Raw genomic sequence first — 23,425 nt, 5'->3', positions numbered from 1 at the left:
GTAGAAACTACAACTCGTCCTGCAAAAAAACACCACATATTGCCATATATGCAAAAATAAAAAAAAGTTATTCCAAAATCGTGAGATGAAAAATCCAAAAATGTAAATTGGTCCTGAAAGTCAAGAATGGACTGGTCCTGTAGGGTAAATTTTACGTGTTTAGGTCATCAGTATCTGAGCGGCAGAGGTCCGACACCCAAGGTCCCTGACGAAGAGCTGTTTGAGGAGACCATGCTTCTCTGGCGAGCGCCGCTGCCTTCTTACAGCTTACCAAGCATAGTGCCATACATAGTATAGTAGCTGTTCCTAGTATTACAGCTCAGCCTTCTTCACTTGAATGGGACTGACCTGCACTTACGTAACGTAACCAATGAACATAACATCACTGGCCTAGGGTAAGCTACGAGAAGGCCATGGTGCTCACAGAAGCTGTGTGTGAACTTCTCGAACAGCTGATCAGCTAAGGTGTTGGACGGGTCACCAATATAAAAAAGTTGGAAAACCCTTTTAATGAGCATGTTGCAGTTTTGTTTTTTTACATTTTAGATTTTTATTTATATACTTTATCAATTTACAACCATAAACATTACATCCAGATAAGAAAAAGGATAGAAAAAGAGAAAAATAAAAAAACTTAAAGCCCTCCTAAAGGGGTTATCCAAGACTTATAATGCCTCCACATATGCCCAGGCCCCTCACACAGATTATACTTACCGCTCTCCCCGCCACCCACGTTGCTTCTGATGCCGGCACAGCCGCTGCAGCATCTCCCCATTGTGAGGATGAAAACATCTGGCGACTGGGGGAGGGGCTGTGTAGCCAATAGTAGGCCGTGACGGGAACGAGCCTTCCTAGCATTGCAGGTGATGCTAGGGAGGCCGATTTCCCTCGCGGCCTGCTATTGGCAATAATGTTAAGAGACCTCTTAACTAGTCGATGTTGTTGCACTGAATTCTTTGGCATCCTTCCAGAATGTTGTGTTTGCCGTGCATTAATCATAGAGGAAATAGCTAGCTACACAGTTTTGGCTATTTCTCTATTATAAGAATATTTTAGGTAAGTCACTTTTCCAGTGGAAGGGCCCTGATGAAGTAGAGTAGGAGTTTTTTTTCTGTACATGATGCCATAAGCACAGAAAGCCACATTTTTGTAGAGCCAGAAAAATGTTTTTAATATGCCATATACAACATTTTATAAATGTTGTAGAATTGTATTGTCGTTCCAAATTACCATATGGATATGCCCATATAGGACATATTTAATGTGAAAAATTCTGCCCAGATTCTGCTGTGGATCTGCAGCAAAATTCACAGCAAAGGCGCAGCAAGATCCATAAAAGTTACATGCAGGTTTTAAGACTTGTTGCAGATTTCGCGCTCTGCACTGTAAATGCAGAAATACACAGTATACATTAACATGGTGTGTAATTAAAGAGAATCTGTCACCATAAGTAGTACTGCAGATTACAAGTCCAGATTGCCATTTATTTTCTTACTGCCCCCTGTTCCCCCACTTTAGCGCTCACAACTCTGCAGAAATACATTTTTGGGAGTCCAGACCATGTATTTCAGTTCAGCTCTGAGCCCTGATGGGTAATCCAGGGCATTAGCAAAATAAACATTAGGGATCTGGACTTACTGTATATGTATTACTGCAGATAATGGTCCAGAATAGTGGTGTCAGGTTCCCTTTAGGGTCCCATTCACACGACAGTGTCTATTTTGCAGACTGCGGATCCACAAAACACACGCAAGATGAGGCAAAGGCTAGAATATGTCTTATCTTTTGCAGACCTGGAAGTGTGAGGTTCCGTGTACTTCTAGGTCCATGCAGCCACACCACAAAATACAAGACATGTCCTATTCTTTGACATATCTTGTAGATCGCGGGCACACTGCAGTCAATGGATACGCACTACAATGCGGGGCGCACACAGTCAGTATCTGTGTTTTGCGGAACTTCAGTTTGCAGTCCAAAAAATGGAAATAGTCGTGTGATTAGACCCTTAAATTCATCACCAAAGGACGGACTGTGGATTCCACTGCAGTGTGGATGGGATTTTTTGAACGTGTGCTGAACACTATAAGAAAGAACAATAGCTTACATAATAGCTTTCATAAATCAATTGTTAGATACCTCACTGCTGGGCAAAATATCTGGCGATTCTTGGCTACAGGTATTAAGATAACCATCAACCAACAAAGTGTAGTCAGCCAACATGGCATCGAGCATGGCTGAGCGCAGAGGCAAAAGGTGTACTACTTCCAGAGACAGTAGCTTCAGTGCAGCTGTTGGTAGTGGACGGTCACACCAGATACTCGGGTTGTTCTGCATAGAGATAGGATACATATTTTAAAAAAAAATATGAAATGCATTACATATTCAGCACAATCATTTGATGGGCTTCGAACGATGTTTCTTTAACTAGACAATTTCAGAAGTCAAGGTCTAGCAGTTTCGAGAATGACACATGTGATGTTCATACAGAAACCTTTAAAGGAGTGTACAAATCCTAATCAGTTCATCTGAGTGGGAAGCTGGACCCTGCTGTTCTCAAAACCAGTGGGGGTTGCAGCTGTACCTACAAGACTGAAAGCAATTGGAGACATACAACGTGTCTAAATGTGAGATAAGCCTCAAATTTGTGAAACCTGAAAATAGACATATCCATAGATTACTGACTCACTGGTACAAGAAGTACTTATTTCATGATCATGCCAAGTGGTGTGCGTTTAAAATAATATTTAGTGGACAAACGATATATGCCAAAATGCATTGGTGAAAGCTATGGGATTCCAACACAAATTACATAATGAAAGGGTTACCCAAACCTCTTGGATAATAATTTAGCCAGCACCTCATCTGCAGACAGGTGTTTCAGGGTGATTGCCCCTCATCGGTGCAGAGCAGAGAGCACTGGCTTAACTGGCTGAGAGGCCTAGGTCAGGATCCAGGGGACACTATATCTCTGTATAGAGAGCGCCTAATTGGCCTTGAGACATGACTTGGAGCCAGTATCTCATCTTCAGACATCTGTTTCAGGGTGATTGCCCTCCTCAGTGCAGAGTACAGGCTTAGTAGCTTTTATGTGGACTTTGGTATATTAGGTGGCTTATAACAAACCCCGATCAGTATTTTATTATTGGTTTAATTCCATGTATTTCTGCCCATGTGTCTCCATGTGTTAATTTCTCTCACTGATATCTTTCCTTAGTTTGGGCTTTAGACAGGACTTTACATTAAGACAGACCCATCCCCCTCTCTGGTTTTGATAATCCTTTCTAAACAGACTAAACCCTGTAAGTTGACCTCCCAGTCATAGCTATCATCCAGCCATGGCTCAGTTATTTCCACTATGTCATATTCCTACTCCGACATTACTAATTCTAGTTCACCATCAGACTTCTGACAGAGAACACAGAATCCACCATTCACAATTGGTGAGATTACCGTTTATTATCTCCTTCCAGACCTCTGCACAGGTCATAGAACATGCCTAAAAACTCTCCCGTATAAGTCAGTGGGATCAGTTCCTATCCCATTGTGTCTATGGCCCAAGTAGCTGCTCTCTGAAGACTAGTGACCAGGGTGAAAATTGCAGGATTCTATGCATTTTTTTATATAGTAAAATAAAATTAAATAAAAAGTTCAACATGAAAATGCAATTTAACCCCTTCCAGCAAAAAACAGTTTGGACCAAACTCTGAAGCCCCATTTTTCAAATCTGACGTGTCACAAGTAATAACTCTGGAACGCTTAAACTGATCCAAGTGATTCGAAGACTGTTTTCTCACGACAAATTGTGCTTCATGTTAGTGGTGAATTTTAGTGGATATGTGGTACCTTTACATCTAAAAAAAAATCCAACATTTGCAGAAAATTTGGAAAGGTTAGCAATTTTCTAAATTTGAATTTCTATGATTTTAAGACAAATAGTAATTTCTCGCATAATTGTTATTAATGAACATTCCCCAACTCTATGTTGGCATCATTTTGTAAATGTAATTTTTTTTTAAAGATGTTAGAATTCTGGAAGCAATTTTAAAAATTTTCAAGAACATTTTTTCAGGTGTAATGTCACATTTGAAGAAATTCCCAACAGCGTATCTTGGATTAATATTTGTTTGCTTCCTGTTATCTTCACATTTTTTACTCCACATAATGTTATTATTAGTTGATCTAAGGAAACGGGGAGAAAGACAACAATATTCTGGCCAACATTACAGGGTGGGCCATTTATATGCATACACCTTAATAAAATGGGAATGGTTGGTGATATTAACTTCCTGTTTGGGGAACATTAGTATATGTGAGGGGGGAAACTTTTCAAGATGGGTGGTGACCATGGCGGCCATTTTTAAGTCAGCCATTTTGAATCCAACTTTTGTTTTTTCAATAGGAAGAGGGTCATTTGACACATCAAACTTATTGGGAATTTCACAAAAAAAAACAATGGTGTGCTTGGTTTTAACGTAACTTTATGCTTTCATGAGTTATTTACAAGATGGGTGGTGACCATGGCGGCCATTTTGAAGTCAGCCATTTTGAATCCAACTTTAGTTTTTTCAATAGGAAGAGGGTCATTTGACACATCAAACTTATTGGGAATTTCACAAGAAAAACAATGGTGTGCTTGGTTTTAACGTAACTTTATGCTTTCATGAGTTATTTACAAGTTTCTGACCACTTACAAAATGTGTTCAATGTGCTGCCCATTGTGTTGGATTGTCAATGCAACCCTCTTCTCCCACTCTTCACACACTGATAGCAACACTGCAGGAGAAATGCTAGCACAGGCTTCCAGTATCCGTAGTTTCAGGTGCTGCACATCTCGTATCATCTGAAGTCTATGCTGTGAAGATAAATAACTCATGAAAGAATAAAGTTACGTTATAACCAAGCACACCATTGTTTTTCTTGTGAAATTCCCAATAAGTTTGATGTGTCACATGACCCTCTTCCTATTGAAAAAACAAAAGTTGGATTCAAAATGTCCGACTTCAAAATGGCCACCATGGTCACCACCCATCTTGAAAAGTTTCCCCCCTCACATATACTAATGTGCCACAAACAGGAAGTTAATATCACCAACCATTCCCATTTTATTAAGGTGTATCCATATAAATGGCCCACCCTGTATATTATAGGTAAAAAACACATTGTTTAAAAAAAAACAACAACATACACACACACACTAACCTTCACTAGTGTTTCCTTGTATATTAAGAAAGAAACTTGTGAGGGTGACAGCTTAAGATATCGAGTCAAACATTCCTTAACAGTACTTGTGCAACTGGGAAGAAAGCCAGCTGTTTCCATTGAGAATAGGTAGACATCAGCTACCTACAAAGCATAACACACAAATGAATAGAATTAATAATAGTGTACAATATGTTATTTAGTGCCTTCATTAAGTAAGGGACAAGGCTGTTAAAATAAAAAAATTCTAATGTATGGATAAGTCAATGAAGTACGGTATATATTACATAATGTAGACCTTATGCATCACAAATACTGTGATAGAATGTATCTAAGAAGGTTACATCTGAGATTGATTGCTATACTGTACATTTTTGGTGAGACATCCACTTACTGCCATGAAATCCCTTGTGGCATTGGCAGCACAGCCGGATGTCTAAGCTTCCTGTATCTGAAGCTGCATTCACACGGCCCTATGTCCGTACCGATTATCGGGAATGAACGTTCCTATGAACGCTCCTTCCTGTCTAAAGGTGCCACAGATCACACGATGAACGAGCTAAATACTTGCTCATTAGGTGAAATGATCTGAGATGCAGACTGATCAATCATCCATCCCGGGCCGCAGACTGTGCTGTCTAAACAGCACTTTGCTGCCCAGGAACATTGATTTTGTATAGGGACGAAGGATAGCAGCAGCCATCGCTCATCCTCATACTGTGAAGATAATCGCTGTATGGGTATGTAAATGCAGAGTTTCACCACCACTTAACCAGCAGACGACTGAAGTGGAGGAACACTTAGCTCCCAAAAACTGTGCCTTAAGAGAAAGCAAAGAATAATTGAAGTCACTCTGAAATTTACAAAATGTCGTTTGTGAAATGGTCGCTTCTGATTTGCATTAGTCAGATTGAATAGAAATATAGGACTGTGTGACATCTTTGTCACATCTCCTGTACATGTAGATACGGTGGATGATGGGTCCTACGCCATAGCTAATGGGTGCCTGCTGCTTTTCATAGGAAGGCAGGGCTTAATACGAACATAGTGACACTGCCATAGACTGCAATAGTATTTTAATGCAGATTATGAAAAAGGCGATCCAATGATCACATGTTCAAGTCCACTTATGGGGTGAAAAATAAAGATATAAAAAGGAAAAGGAAAGGCATTATTTTTAAGAAGAAAAAAAAAAAAAAAAGTTAAATCCCCTCTTTATCCTATTTTAAAAATAAACTAAAAAAAAATTATAGGCATTGCTGCATCTGAAAATGCCAGAACTATTAAAATATAAAAGTATTTATGCCATACTGTGAACGCTGTAAACTACGCTATGAAATAAAACCCAAATGACTCAATCAACTCTTTTTGTTGTTTAGCCTCCCTCCAAATTTTTTTTCAAAGCCATCAAAAGTCATAAGTACATTAAAATGGTATTAATAAAAACTACAGCTTGCTCCACAAAAAAAGAGCCCGTACCAGCTAAGTAGACCAAAAGATGTTATGGCTGAAAATGGAGATGCAAAGAATTTTATTTTCCTTTTTTAAGTTTTAACCAATCATTGCCAAGGACATATCTCATACATCCTTTCAGGGTGGCACTTCAGCAGCCAAGGTCATAACTCTGAATTGCCTGTCCTGACCTACCTCCTGAATACCATACTGCACGAACTCTGACCTTGACTTGTTCACTGACCACGTTCTTAACCGTCTCCTTGGTGTCATGCACTTGTGACTCGTGACTCTCCTGGGTCAGCAGCTTCTGAACAGAGACTATAGCTAGATGTAGTGGCTTGGTGGCCCCTGCAGTGAGGTCAAGATTTCCAAGTAGAGTAAAAAACCAAGGGTACACCTTGACAACACCCTCAGGACTAGCCCCAAGCCAAAACTGTTCAGAAGGCACAGTGAGTCCACACTTGCTGCATTACAATGTGTATGTAATTTTTGGCCTAAGTGAAATGTATGAAATCTGCACATGCTGAACTTTAGTTTTTAAGAGTTGTGCTGCATATAACTTTCTGCTTGGGTCACACTTTTACCCACTAATATTCATTTTTTTGAAAAATGACACTAATGCATGCAAATTGCATGAAGATGTCTGTGTGCATAAAAAACCGAGTAGCATTTTGACAATGTGCAGGGTGTTTACTGCAAAAATTGTTCTGACTACCAAAAGTGCAAAATGTCCAAAAACCCTGTTAGCAAAAACATTTTTATGATTGCACTTTAATCACTTTGGGCTAAAAATCATTTTTTCAAATGGTCTTTATAATAAAAAAAAATATTTTGCCATTCTGACACAAAAGGGTTAACTGTTCGTCTACCTGTGTTAAATCGTACTTTCACTACCTAACAACCCTTATTTCTAGATTATTATTAGCTCAAAAACACTTATTTAGGCCACAGTCTTATCAGTAAGATAAGAATTGGGCTATAATGAGTGTTTAGGTGGTCAGAGATTAGGAGCCGTCAGCTGAGCTGCCTGACGGAACGGATTAAAAACACAGATCCTACTACTAGAGAATCTCAAAACTGTACAAAGAAAGGGGCTCCAAAGTTTAAATAAAAACCAATTGAAAAAAATGATTTTCACCTCAAAATGAGTACAATGAAATAAAAAAAAAAAAGATTACCCCCAAAGGTGCATATAGCCTTGAAGGGGTGTGGGGATTTGCTCTTGTAGACAGGTTAGTGGACGCAGTATAGAGGCAAGGAACCAGGTTGTAAATCAAACTTCAGTGTTTTATTCACACTCAGTAAAACATAACAGTCTTGGTGCTTGTTCACACACAGCAAAAACAAAACAATGTTCACCTGGAATCCTAGGTGTGGGTTCACACCTGGCTGAATGCTGAGCCACACAATAGTTCACTGGCAGGCTTCCAGGCGGCCTGCACGCGTGTTTGCAGTCTTCAGCCTAGAGGACTCCACAGCTTCACTGTAAGATGGAGGAAAATACACACCAAACTGATAGCGCTGACTGCTTTTTATAAGCCTGCCAAGACCTGGCCTGGAACGTGGGGAGTAGCCACCCACCCAGCACTTTGGCTACTCACAGTAAGAGCCGTCCAGGTTCAGCTTTACAGTCATACTAAACAGCTGAAGTGTCAGACTGCAATCTGCAATAATGACATTTCAGGAAAAAAAACGGCTCTTGCCTCACCGAGGCCAGGAAGCGGCGTTTTGGTGTCCGCCTCAAAAGCAAAACGGAGACCAAACACAGCCAAACTGATGCATTATGAATGAATCCTTATCTATTCAGAATGCATTGGGGCTGAACTGATCCCTTTTGGGCCGCTTGTGAGAGCCTTGAAACGGATCTCACAAGCGGACCCAGAAACGCCAGTGTGAAAGTAGCCTAACTCATTGATGAGCTTTTATTAACACTTTGCGGCATAAATAACATCCTAACTTTATTCTCTGGGTCAGTACGATCACAGAGATGCACAATAAAAATTCCATTTAAAAAAAAGAAGAAAATGTTTGGGAATTTCTGCATTCCAAAACCCATAACTGTTATTTTTCCTTCAAAAGCGCAGTGTAAAGGCTTTATTTCTGAAAGATTACTTTGGTACCATTTTGATGTAAATAAGACATTTTGATTGCTTTTTATTCCTTTTCTGAGTGGCATATAAGTAAAAATGGCACTCACTATGTGGGATAAATGATGTGATCACTGCATAGTTTAGGTAGTTACGGAAGTGGTGATACAACTTAGTGTATGTGGAGGGTCTTTGTTTTCCATTTAAAAACTTTTTCAGTGAAAAGGTGGATTTCCTTTTAATAACTTTATTAAAATTGTATTTTTACCACTTATTACTCTTAAAATGAAAGGTTTCCCAGGGCTCCAGATGGCGACCAAAACGGTCGCCAATGCGCCTTAAAATTTGCAGATGGCGACAAGACTTTTTAGTCTTGTCGCCATTTGCGACTGTCCCGCCGCGATCCTGCGCAGCCTACGTTCCCTTCAGTAGCACACGGCACAGTGGAGAAGGAAGGAGTCCCTCCCTCTCCACTGTGACGCGGCCGCCACTACCACCAATGGGGATATAGCAGGGAGGAGGAGGGGAGGAGCTGTCGCCACTGCGCCACCAATGAATGTAAAACATAAGTGTCGGCAGCGGTATCACAGACCGGGCACCCGGCCTCAATAACAGGGCATGCGATCCGCGGCCATTAACCCCTCAGGTGCCCCAGATCGCATGCCCCGTTATTGAGGCTGGGTGCCCGGTCTGTGATACCGCTGCCGACACTTGTATAAATGAGTCAAAGAGGACCTTTCATGGGTCCAAAGAATATGAACTAATTAGCAGGCTGCATAGAGCGGCGCCCAGGGATCTAAGTGCACTTACTATTATTCCTGGGCGCCGCTCCGTTCGTCCGCTGTGGCCCCCGGTATTTTCAGCATTCAGAGGAAGGAGGAGGAGACGCCAGTGTCTGTCCTTCTCCCTGACAGCAGCGCTGTCCAATCAGAGCGCAGAGCTCAGAGCCAGGGAGGTTTTTTCTCCCTGGCTCTGAGTTCTGTGCTGTGATTGGACAGCGCTGCTGTTATGGAGACGGAGAGACACTGGCGTCTCCTCCTCCTTCCTCTGAATGCTGAAAATACCAGGGGCCACAGAGGACGAACGGAGCGGCGCCCAGGAATAATAGTAAGTGCACTTAGATCCCTGGGTGCCGCTCTATGCAGCCTGCTAATTAGTTCATATTCTTTGGACCCACGAAAGGTCCTCTTTAAACATTCATTGGTGGTGCAGTGCGCTCTCCCAAAGCCTCTCCCCCCCCTTCCCCCGTTATCACTGGCCACAAGTCGTCGCCCCCCCCCCCCCCTTCATTGTTATATGGTGGCCACAGCGTCCCCATCCCCTCCAGTGGTGGCAGTGGCAGATTACACTGCTGGGGCTCAGATCGTTACCATGGCAGCCAGGACGCTACTGAAGCCCTGGCTGCCATGTTCAGCTCCCTGCTGCTGTGTGCACAAAGCCCAGGGCAGCAGGGAGAGTGTGAGGTCCTATTCACCGTGATAGAGATCTATCAGGGTGAATAGCACAAGGGAAGAAAAGATCCAGGTTCTAGTCCCTAAGGGAAGAAATGGTTATTAAATAAAAAGTAAAAAAAAACACCAAAATACTAAAAGTTTAAATGGCCCCCTTCCCAGTTTTACATATAAAATTTACAAACAATAAAGAACATATTACATATCGCCACGTCCCAAATAGTGTGAGCTATTCAAATATTAAAAAATATTTCCGCTCGGTGAAGGCAGTAAGGCTACTTTCACACTAGCGTTCTGCTGTCCGCTCGTGAGCTCCGTTTGAAGGGGCTCACGAGCGGAGCAGAACGCTTCCGTCCAGCCCTGATGCAGTCTGAATGGATGCGGATCCGCTCAGACTGCATCAGTCTGGTGGCGTTCAGCCTCCGCTCCGCTCGCCTCCGCACGGCCAGGCGGACAGCTGAACGCTGCTTGCAGCGTTCGGGTGTCCGCCTGGCCGTGCGGAGGCGTGCGGATCCGTCCAGACTTACAATGTAAGTCAATGGGAACGGATCCGCTTGAAGATGACACCATATGGCTAAATCTTCAAGCGGATCCGTCCCCCATTGACTTTACATTGAAAGTCTGAACGGATCCGCTCAGGCTACTTTCGCACTTAGAAATTTTTCTAAGTTATTAATGCAGACGGATCCGTACTGAACGGAGCCTCCGTCTGCATTAATATGATCGGATCCGTTCAGAACGGATCCGATCAAGCGCTAGTGTGAAAGTAGCCTAACAGGAAAAAAAAACTCTAAACCACGCAATTCGCCATTTTTAGTCATCTTGTCCCCCAGAAGAAGTCCCTGGATGTGAGAGGCATGTGCTGCTGTATTCTCCTATATGTAGTGCACCTGCGTCTCATCTTCTCAAAGTCCTTTTTTTTAAATTATATGCATTTTAAATTTGGCGACTAAAAAATGTAATTTGGCTCCTAAATTTTTTAGTTTAGGAGCCAATGGCTCCTGGTCATTTTTTTTTGTCTGGAGCACTGTTTCCCCGCCCGCCCCTGCATCTTAATTGATGTTCTCTTGCAGCCTCAAGCAATCAATCAAACTGCACGAGGCAGAGGCAAGAAAACCTTGACTTGTAGGAGTAAAACGCCTGCCTTCTTGACTTGAACATACTTACGTATTTCCATACAGAAGGAAGAAGATTAAAAGTACATTTTCAGAGCATTTACTAGTTAGAATACTGCCATAAGAACTGCTTCCAGTGCCCCATAAACATATAAATATGGCACTGTGGACAGATAAAATTGCATATCCGAAATGTCAGGTTTCCTTTAAACTCTATTGCAATTCAAACATCAATGATAATTCTTTTTAAATTATTCTGCAGTTATAGTCAACTTATTAATTATATTTAGGATACTCAATTGTGTATTTGTATTTCAAAACATACCTGTGTATCAAAGACATTTTTAAGTTCCACATTGTATTGGTGGGACAAAAAACTCCCAAGCCAGCGGCCGTCATGAACAACCTAAACAGGAAATATTTATTTAACATTTATCATATTTTCCCTTATTGAATTAAAGATTTTACAAGCAATCAATAACATTAAAAGACATATTTTAACTGGCATTTCACAAAAGATCTTACTAATATTAACGCTCCATACATTTTATCCCTTGTAAGACCACACCATGAATATGGGATTCTGTTTTGGGCTCCATGCAGTAAACAGGATATAGGACAGCTGAAGAGGGCTCATATGCGGGGAGTAGAATGTAATTGGATGGATGGTCTCTTACATTGGTCTCTTTCACATGAGTCTATTTGCAATATGCAATATGCAGCTATTGCTAATGAATAGGGCTATTCAGATGGGCGTAGGATTTCCGTCAGTATTTGAAATACGCGGCATGTCCGAGTTTTGTGCATATTTGCTTCTAAATACGCCCATTACAGTCTAGGCTAGTCCACCAAAATGCAGGAAGGAAAAATATGCATGTAAATCAGATGAATTACTAAAGCAATACTGAAAACAATCTGGATGGTATATAATCTGGAATCCATGTTGTAACGCAACGAGAATTCAAAAGATATCAGAATGAATAAGCTTATGTAGGCTAAGTGAATAAATATATTTACTAAGTGTGATTAAATATAAGATAAAGACAAATCACATACTGAATAATAAAAAGGAAATACATCACTAGCCTAAATGGGGTGAGACTCAGTCTATCATGCTATAACACATGGCTTTCTACCACGTTATAACACATGACTGGCACCCCGGGGTGTACATGATATAGTGCAAATCAAAACTTACATCCTACCTAGGATGAAGTTTCAGGTGGAGACCCCCGAATGTATGTGTGCCACAGAGTTTAAACCTTTTAGCCCCTCCTCCAGTGTGCAGCACGCGTGTCTGAGATAACTAAGAAATGTGGTCTTATCAACACAATGTGGGAAGAGTACTAGATTACAAGGCACATCATTACATAGAATGGTAATAATAAAATGGAACAGAATTAAAAAGACAGAACCAATCAGTACTTAAAAATACCCTTACAATACACATGTGTATTCCAGAGCTGGATTATGGACAGATTTCTATATACTCGTGTAAAAAGAGGCCATTTAAAGACTAGAAATTTGTCTCGGATTTGTCTTCCGAAAAGAGGTCTCAGAGCTGATCTAATTTACATGAATATGTGTGTTGTCACTACAAAGAAATGACACAAGAATAATTTTTATAAAGGACAAGGGACATTCATTAAATATGGTGAAAAGGTTAAATATACATCAATACGGGAAAAGGTTCTTATTGTTAATGTAGTCAGGTTATGGAATACCGTACCCCAAAAGGCAGTAAAGCAAATAAAAAAAGCTAGATGCTTATCTGACTAACAAGCGGACTGAAGTTTTATATTTGATTGTGTCCCACCATAAAACTGGTAAGTATCTGATTAATTTTCTATAGGTCTACCGGAGATAGCCGAGTAAAGCGCTTGGCTGTCCCATAGAGAATGAATAGAGCAGCAGCACACATGTTCATTCACTCCAGCAACTCAGGAAACACATTCTTATGATTGGAGGGATTAGGGATGAGCGAATCGACTTCGGATGCTTCATCCGAAGTCGAGTCGCATAAAAATTTGTTGTAATATATGTACAGAGCAAGAGCTCAATGGAGCAAATACTTTCTAATACTGTACGGAGCTCCCGCTCAGTACGGTATTACAACAAGGTTTTATGAGAATCGGCTTCGGATGAAGGATCTGAAGTCGATTCCCACATCCCTAGTGGGGATCCTAGCGGTTCCACCCCCCTTCCTTCCCAATCAGATACTTACCATCTATACCATCTGGATAGGTTATAAAGTTCGTATGGTGGGGTAATCCTTTTCAGTGAAAAATGAGTAATTGACCAAGAAAAGTTGAATCTGATAGACCTTGTCTATTTTCAACCTATGTACACTAACTAAAAGTTCACTAATATGCAAGAAGGAACCAGGGCACCACCACTTTTCAATGATTATTTTGAGCACAAAAGCACCTAACAGCAATGCTTTGGCACGCAGGCCTTTCCCAGCTGTGTGTTATTTGGCTGATAACGGTAAAGAGGAGGAGAACCCAGTGAAAATGGGCTGCATGTGAGAGCAACTTTCTTTATCATACTCTATTACAGAAGGAGAATACAATAAGAAGCCATGTACGAGTGTAGTCCGCTTTTGCTGAAGGCAGATCATGTAAAACTAATGATACTTTCACACTTGCATTTCACTTTTGAAATTGAGATCCGGAAATAGCCATTCATTGGGGACAAAACTAAACTAAAATGAACAGAACGGAATGCTCCAAAATGCATTCCGTTCCGTTTGGTTGTGTTCCCATACCGGAGAGCAAACCACAGCAAGCTTCAGTTTTCTTTCTGTCATGGGATGCGGAGCAAAATGGATCCAGCATGACCTCCAATTCAAGTCTTGACTTTCAATGGTGTTCATGCCGGATCAGTCATTGCTATTTTAAAGATAATACAACCGGATCCGGACGCAGACAGTTGTATTATCAGTAACGGAAGAGTTATCGCCAGGGCAAGGTAATTTGCTTGAGATCCGGTGACGTTACGGGCTCTCCTTAACGGGCTCTCCATGTGCAGACCAGAAGGTCTGATCCAGCATTCTAGCTGGATCCGGCACTAATACATTCCGATGGAACAAAAAATGCCGGATCCGACATTCAGGCAAGTGTTCAGTTTTTTTGGCCGGAGATAAAACCGTAGCATGCTGCGGTTTTCTCTCTGTCCTGATCAGTCAAAAAGACTGAACTAAAGACATCCTTGATGCATCCTGAACAGATTGCTCTCCATTCAGAATGCATGGGGATAAAACTGATCAGTTCTTTTCCTGTATAGAGCCCCTAGGACGGAACTCTTTGCCGGAAAAGAAAAACGCTAGTGTGAAAGTACCCTAACAAAGTTTGTAAAATAGGTTTTGAATAATTTGAGGGGTGTAGATTTTAAAATGGGGTAATTTATGGGTAGTTTCTATTATATAAGCTCAGCAAAGTGACTTTATAACTGTACTGGTCCTTAAAGGCTATGTACACCTTCGGAGGCAAATTTTTATCATTGCATGTTACTCATTTTTGGCTAAATCTTTTTTTTCAATATTGAGCCATTCTGTCACACAGGGTTAACAGTTTTTCTAGCTCTGTGACTGGTACTATCACTTGACGGTCAACTAATGAACCTTATCTCTAAACTACTAAGAGGTCACAAACACTTATTTAAGTCATATTCCTATCGGTAAGATAAGAACCGAGCTATAATGAGTGTTTAGGAGGTCATAGAGCAGAGATAAGGAGTGCATCTGCTCCTGGTCTGACGGAAAAGATAGAAAATCCAAAGGGTGCTTCTAGAGCATGTCAGCTCTGTACAGAAAAAATGAAGCCATATTTTTAATAAAGACCAATTTAAAAAATGATTTTTTAGCTCATGAGTAAAATGTAATAATAATAGAAAAACAAAAAAGCCTTTAAAAGATGGGGTGATTTATGATGAATTTTTCTTCAAATTGCCCCATAAATATATTAGCGAAGGCCAGCGCTACCAAAATCCCCATAGCGGTCCACTATACCAGCTTTCACCATAGAAAGTGGCTAAAAAATATACCTTACAGTCAATGTAGGAGAATAAGACGCAATTGCACCAAGGATGAAGACTACAAACTAAAAACTAAAATCCTGGAAAATAGATTCAAATGCCATGAAAAAAAGCAGCCTACAGCCACAAGATGAATGCTTGGTCACCATTACAAACATCCAGAAAACAACAGAAGAGGTACGGTTCATCACTCAGTATAACACATCCAACCCATATATTCAGAAAAGCCTTGAAAAACATTGGCATATTCTCTGACAGGACCCATACCTGACCAAATACCTTCCAAGCATCCCCAAAATTACTTATAGGAGAGCACCAACCATTAAAAACATACTGGCTCCAAGTAGACCAAAACAACACATGGAACCTAAAATAAAAAACACACCTAACAACGACACCAAGAAGGGGAGCTACAGATGTGGGCATAGAACTGTCTGTGTTGCAGGATCATCACACACAACAAAACAACTTTTACTTCCAACCACAACAGTCCTACATTCCCAATAAAATACCAATAAAATACCATCTTACATGTCATTCATCCTACGTCATATATCTGAACGAATGTGAATGTGGCCTAAAATATGTAGGATGCACCACACAAGCTCTCCATTGCCGGGTTCATCAACACAGATACAACATCCGGAAACAATATTTAAAGCACGGTGTCTTCCAGGCAAACACCCCCGAAAAAGAGAAATACAAGCTCATAATCACTCCGAACGACTTCATACCCGAAAATCCATGTAATAGGTTTGAGAACCTACAGAAAAGAGAAGTCTATTGGATATAACAGCTAGACAGCTAGACCATTCTATAACAACTTCAACAGTACCAGTCCACCAAAGTGACAATCTTCCTTTCCTAATAATTCCTTCCAACAGCGCAATCTATGAAAATCGGTTATCTACCATTACAATGTTCACAGATACTCTCTCATAACAAATAATTCATTACGATGCTTCGACCCAAACCCAATGCCCTTCTCTAGCAACACCGCATAGGGTGTAACAACCAATAAGCCTTCAAGCCAGCGATTGGTAGCAGCACTCCCATACTGTGCACTATACAGTTGCAAGAAAAAGTATGAACCCTTTGGAATATGAATTTCTGCACAAATTGGTCATAAAATGTGATCTGATCTTAATCTAAGTCACAACAATAGACAATCACAGTCTGCATGTTACCATGTTTTTATTGAACACAGCATGTAAACATTCACAGTGCAGGTGGAAAAAGTATGTGAACCCTTGGATTTAATAACTGGTTGAACCTCCTTTGGCCGCAATAACTTCAACCAAACGTTTCCTGTAGTTGCAGATCAGACGTGCACAACGGTCAGGAGTAATTCTTGACCATTCCTCTTTACAGAACTGTTTCAGTTCAGCAATATTCTTGGGATGTCTGGTGTGAATCGCTTTCTTGAGGTCATGCCACAGCACTCCAATCGGGTTGAGGTCAGGACTCTGACTGGGCCACTCCAGAAGGCGTATTTTCTTCTGTTTAAGCCATTCTGTTGTTGATTTTTTTCTATGCTTATATAGCTTAGCCTTCTCTCCCTTATTCACTGGAAGCCATTTGGCACCAGGAGAGGTATAGTGTGGACTCTCATTGCATTCTTTGGTGGCCATTTGGCACCAGGAGTGGTGTGGAGTGGGCTCGGAATGCATGCTGGTACCTGCATTCCTTGGATATAATGGAGGCCATTTTGGCACCAAAGATGACAGAAATTAAAGCAGGCCCAGCATGCATGTGGAACCTACACTCCCTGAATTGTATGGTAGCCGTCATGGCACATAACAGGTAGAATTTAGTGTTAGGAACCCGTCTAACAGAGATCACCTTGACGTGCGGCAGACGGGCTCAAATAATTTTGTACAAAATGATTTGCCAAGCATCTCTAACTTATTAGTATAGCACTAGCAATCATTATGCATTTTTGCACTTTATTTGGTTTGCAGAGAGCTGTTGCATTGCATGTTTTGTTTTACTTCTATGCTTTGGGTCGGTGTCCTGTTGCAACACCCATCTTCTGTTGAGCTTCAGCTGGTGGACAGATGTCCTTAAGTTCTCCTGAAAAATGTCATGATAAACTTGGGAATTAAATTTTCCTTCGATGTTAGCAATCCGTCCAGGCCCTGACGCAGCAAAGCAGCCCCAAACCATGAAGCCCCCACCACCATACTTCACAGTTGGGATGAGGTTTTGATGTTGGTGTGCTGTGCCTCTTTTTCTCCACACATAGTGTTGTGTGTTTCTTCTAAACAACTCAACTTTGGTCTCATCTGTCCACAGAATATTTTGCCAGTACTGCTGTGGAACATCCAAGTGCTCTTGTGCAAACTGTAAATGTGCAGCAATATTTTTTTGGACAGCAGTGGCTTCCTCTGTGGTATCCTCCCATGAAATCCATTCTTGTTTAGTGTTTTACGTATCGTAGATTCGCTATCAGGGATGTTAGCATATGCCAGAGACTTTTGTAAGTCTTTAGCTGATACTCTAGGATTCTTCTTCACCTCATTGAGCAGTCTGCGCTGTTCTCTTGCAGTCATCTTTACAGGACGGCCACTCCTAGGGAGAGTAGCAGCAGTGCTGAACTTTCTCCATTTATAGAACAAATTGTCTTACCGTGGACTGATGAACAGCAAGGCTTTTGGAGATACTTTTATAACCCTTTCCAGCTTTATGCAAGTCAACAATTCTTAATCGTAGCTCTTCTGAGAGCTCTTTTGTGCAAGGCATCATTCACATCAGGCAATGCTTCTTGTGAAAAGCAAACCCAGAACTGGTGTGTGTTTTTTATAGGGCAGGGCAGCTGTAACCAACACCTCCAATCTCATCTCATTGATTGGACTCCAGTTGGCTGACACCTCACTCCAATTAGCCTTGAAGATGTCATTAGTGTAGGGGTTCACATACTTTTTCCACCTGCACTTTAAATGTTTACATGGTGTGTTCAATAAAAACATGGTAACATTTAATTCTGTGTGTGTTATTAGTTTAAGCAGACTGTGATTGTCTATTGTTGTGACTTAGATGAAGATGAGATCACATTTTATGATCAATTTGTGCAGAAATCCATATCATTCCAAAGGGTTAACATACTTTTTCTTGCAACTGTAAGTGCTGCTAGTTTAGTGTACACGGTATACATACTTGTTCTATTTTTAACACATAGGCATCCACTAATGTAATTCTACTATTTTATCTGTCTGATTAACATACTAAAAATACGCTTTCCATAACCCCCGCGCTTCCACCCCCTACGTCTGTAAGGTTTCCGCCTGCCTAACTAAGCAGGTGTGAACCTCTATATGGATTTTATTCTTGTTGTCATTTTATCTTTTTTATACATTGTTTTACTCCTATTTGTCCTCAATTTTACTGCTATTTCTAAACCTATGGTATGTATGCATATATTTATTTACTTGTGTATCTATATATTTTATGTACAAGTATAAAACTTAGGAGTGTCTTTCTACTTACTGGAGCGAGTGCCCATTGTAGATAAAGCTCTTTAAATTTAAAATAGTTTTTTAACCATGCCCCCTTTTTCTCCTGCAGGGCGCCAAAACTGTTTTAAATACAATGCATGTTCCTATCAACACTCTGTAAAGCATACTGTCCTGAGGAAGAGGGCTGTACGCCCTTGAAACGCGTAGACAGCTTTATCATCATTAAATGAAAAGAAAAAACATCCAAGCCATCGTGCGGATTGATTTATACGCCTACAGCGCCGGAAAGTGGTCCTATTTTTCTTCAACCTTCATATTAGGGCATGCTGGGAGTTGTAGTTTTGCAACATCTGGAGGGCCGCAGGTTGAGCATCCCTGACTAACAGGATCACAGCCTGTTTAGAAAGGATAGTAAAAACCGGAGAGGAGGAGGGGTTTGCCTTTATGTAAAGTCCTGTCTAAAGCCCACACTTCGGGAATATATAAGTGAGGGACATGAACATGTGGAGTCACTGTGGGTAGAAATAAATGGAGGCAAAAACAATAATAAATTAATAATAGGAGATTATTATAAGCCATCTAATATATCAGAGTCCACATAAAGTCTACTACTAAGGCCTCCTGCACACGAACATGTGCGCCCCGTGGTCGCGCTGCGGGCCCGCAAAATGCGGGCCACAATGCACGAACACCGTACATGGGGCAGCCGCAGAGGATCGCGGACCCATTCACTTTAATGGGTCCGCAATCCGGCCGTTCTGTAAAAAGATAGGACATGTTCTATTTTTTTGCGGAACGGAAGTACAAGACGAAATCCCACGGAAGCACTCCGTAGGGGTCCGTTCCGCACCACCGGATTTGAGGACTCATTCAAGTGAATGGGTCCGCAGCCGTAAAGCGGAATGCCCACTGAACGGGGCGACACGTTCGTGTGCAAGATGCCTAAAGGAGATAGATGAGGCGGCAAATCATAATGAGGTTGTTATTATGGGGGACTTCAACTACCCAGATATAGACTGGGAAACTGAAACTTGTATATTTCATAAAGGAAACAGGTTCTTGGCAAATGCTAAATATAATTACCTTTCCCAACTGATACAGGATCTGACTAGAGTGACGGCCATACTGGACTTAAAGAGGACCTTTCACCAGAAGAAAGTATCTAAACTGACTATACAGACGTGTAGAGCGGCGCCCAGGGATCCCCCTGCACTTACTGTTATCCCCTGGCGCCGCTCCGTTCTCCGGTTATAGCCTCCGGTATGTTCGTAGTTAGGCTCCACCCAGGGGAACCTGCCGGCGTCTCCTTCTCCTATGCTGTAGCGCTGGCCAATCGCAGCGCTCAGCTCATAGCCAGGCTATGAGCTGAGCCCTGCGATTGGCCAGCGCTACAGCATAGGAGAAGGAGACCGCGGCAGGTTCCCCTGGGTGGAGCCTAACTACGAACATACCGGAGGCTATAACCGGAGAACGGAGCGGCGCCAGGGGATAACAGTAAGTGCAGGGGGATCCCTGGGCGCCGCTCTACACGTCTGTATAGTTAGTTTAGATACTTTCTTCTGGTGAAAGGCCCTCTTTAAAGGGACACTGACAGGCCCAATAAGAATATTTAGGTATATATATGACAGTACAGGTCTTATCAAGTATATTAAAATCATCTAAGTATCCCCCCTGTCCACCTTATAAATACCGAAAACTAAAGTTTTATAACCTGCTTGTCTCGTCTCCAATCTGCCCAAGGGGCGGCGTTTCATCTCAAAATGCGCCCAGCCAGCCGCTCCCAACTGCCGTTCTGAAGCCCCGCCCAGCTCATCAATATTCACTTCGCTGGGCGGCGGCTACAACTCTCCCCGACTCAAGTGCCCGGCGCATGCGCATAAAGCAGAGGCTGCAGCGGCCTCTAAGACGCAGACTGCCTGTACGCAGGCGCGATGTGACCACGGCCGGGCGCATGCGCTGAAGATTAGACGGAGGACGTGCCCAGAGGATTAAATTGGCCATGCGCAGGATCTTGAGTCGGGGAGAGTTGTAGCCGCCGCCCAGCGAAGTGAATACTGATGAGCTGGGCGGGGCTTCAGAACAGCAGTTGGGAGCGGCTGGCTGGGCGCATTTTGAGATGAAACGCCGCCCCTTGGGCAGATTGGAGACGAGACAAGCAGGTTATAAAACTTTAGTTTTCGGTATTTATAAGGTGGACAGGGGGGATACTTAGATGATTGTAACACACTTGATAAGACCTGTACTGTCATATATATACCTAAATATGCTTATTGGGCCTGTCAGTGTCCCTTTAATATTAACCAATAGAACTGACAGAACAACAGACGTGCAGATCGGGAAGGCATCTGGGCAATAGCAACCATAATATAATAAACTCCCAGTTGTCTTTCAAAAGGTTGTATTTTCAGGGATGCACAAATACGCTGAACATCTGAAAAGCTAAATTTTACCAGCTTAGGGTACTTTCACATTTGCGTTTTTCTTTTCCGGCATAGAGTTCCGTCCTAGGGGCTCTATACCGGAAAACAACTAATCAGTTTTATCCCCATGCATTCTGAATGGAGAGCATTCCGTTCAGGATGCATCAGGATGTCTTCAGGTCAGACTTTTTAACTGATCAGGTAAAAGATAAAACCGCAGCATGCTACGGTTTTATCTGTGGCCAAAAAAACTGAAGACTTACCTGAATGCCGGATCCAGCATTTTTCTTTCATAGGAATGAATTAGTGCCGGATCCAGCATTCAAAATACCGGAATGCTAGATCCGTCCTTGAGGTCTGCGTATGCGCAGACCGAAAAAAAGGTGAAGAATATAAATGCCGGATCCGTTTTTTCCCGGTTGACACCAGAAAGACGGATCCGGCATTTCAATGCATTTTTCTGACTGATCAGGCATTTTTCAGACTGATCAGGATCTTACAAATGCCATCAGTTGGCATACGTTTTGCCGGTTCCGCTTGCCGGATCACTCTGCCGCAAGTGTGAGAGTAGCCTTAGAGAGTCCATCACTAACTGGGACAATGTCTTAAAAAATAAAAATACAGCCACTAAATGGGATCATTTTAAAAGCATCCTAAATTCTTATTGTGAGAGAAACATACCTTATGGGAACAAAAGGGTCCCAAACAAAAAAAAAATTTAAAATACAATTTGGATAAATAGAAATGTAAAGACTGCAATAAATTACAAAAAAAAGCAATTAAATTACAAAAAACAGGAAAATAGCGAGGAAGCACTAAATAAACTACAAGGAGAAAAATAGAATATGTAAAAGACAGTCAAGCTTGTGAAAGAGAGGCTCATTGCCAAAGAGAGTAACACTAACTCTAAAATGTTCTTCAGTTATAAAAATGTTAAAGAGGACCTTTCATGGGTCTGGGCACCGCTCCCCACTGTGTCCCCCATTCACTTTTACCACCTGGTATGCTAATGAATAGCATTAGTACAGGGAGGAGGAGACTTCCCTGTTTCTCAATGGGCGTCTCCTTCTCCCTGGCCGTAGCGCTGTCCAATCGCATCGGAGAACGTTACAGCCTGGGAGAAAAAAACAAAACCTCACCTTCTCCCTTGCTGTGACGCTCTCCACTGTGATTGGACCGCTCTACAGCCAGGGAGAAGGCGATGCCCATTGAGAAACAGGGCAGTCTCCTCCTCCTTGTACCGTTACTATTCATTAGCATACCAGGCGGGAAAAGTTACCAGCGCAGCAGGCGAGCGGAGCGGCGCCCAGACAAACTAGTAAGCGATATTACATCCCTGCACTATGCCCTACATAACCTGCTAGTTATTTCATAATGTCTGGACCCATGAAAGGTCCTCTAAGTAGTATAACAGTAATTAGTAAAAAATAGTAATCGGAAGAGTTATAGAGAGCGATGAGGAGAAAGAGATCTTTCATCTGACATTTGATTTTCCTCAATGAATACAGTCAGGAATAAAGTGTGTCAAAGTAAACTCCTCATTAAATGTGGCCTGCCTGACCCAGAAAGAAGTACAGTGATGTTTTAAGAAGCTTAAAAAAGACAAATCAGATGGCATACACCCCATATCCTAAGAGAATTACGGAATGTAATAGACAAACGCTTATTTCTGATATATAAGGACTCTATAATGACAGAGTCTGTTCCACAGGATTGGTGATTAGCAAATGTGGTGCCAATAATCAAAAAGAGGTTGAAAAAAAAAACAAAAAAAAAAAACAGGGCTACAAAACTATAGGCTGGTAAGACTAACATCTGTCGAGGGTAAACTGTTTGACGGTTTTGTAAGAGATGCTATCCTGGAGTACCTCAATGAAAATAAGAGTATAATCCTGTTTCAGCACGGGTTTACAAGGGATCGGTCCTGTCAAACAAGCCTGTCTAGGATTCAGGCGCTTAGCAGACTGCAAGTAAGCCAAATTCTTGTGGTCAGTATATACCGTAATAGGATGAGTAGCCCCCTCCAACCAATGACGCCATTCTTGAAAGGCCAATTTAATGGCCAGCAACTCTATCTCCTACATCATAATTTCTTTCAGCGGCCGAGAGTTGCTTGGAGAAAAAAGCACACGGATGCCATTTGCTAGGGGATGGACCCCGCGACAGAACTGCTCCGACCCCCACAATGAACGGTTGAGACACATCAGG

General features: G+C 41.8%; 1 protein-coding gene across 1 annotated transcript in view; it reads right to left on the bottom strand.

Annotated features, from left to right (window-relative positions):
* EXD1 (exonuclease 3'-5' domain containing 1) overlaps window positions 1-23,425 on the bottom strand; it is a 104,496-nt gene that overhangs the window by 4,672 nt on the left and 76,399 nt on the right. The window contains exons 7-9 of the mRNA XM_040411815.1: window positions 11,633-11,713; window positions 5,200-5,343; window positions 2,137-2,328 (exon numbers count right to left, since the gene is read on the bottom strand). Coding sequence (XP_040267749.1) covers window positions 2,137-2,328; window positions 5,200-5,343; window positions 11,633-11,713 — 417 coding nt within the window. The remainder of the gene's footprint in view (window positions 1-2,136; window positions 2,329-5,199; window positions 5,344-11,632; window positions 11,714-23,425) is intronic.

Source organism: Bufo bufo, chromosome 11 (genome assembly GCF_905171765.1).
Source record: "Bufo bufo chromosome 11, aBufBuf1.1, whole genome shotgun sequence".
NCBI classification, from domain to species: Eukaryota; Metazoa; Chordata; class Amphibia; order Anura; family Bufonidae; genus Bufo; species Bufo bufo.
Note: the sequence above shows the minus strand (reverse complement) of the source record. Positions and strands in the feature narration are given on the sequence as shown.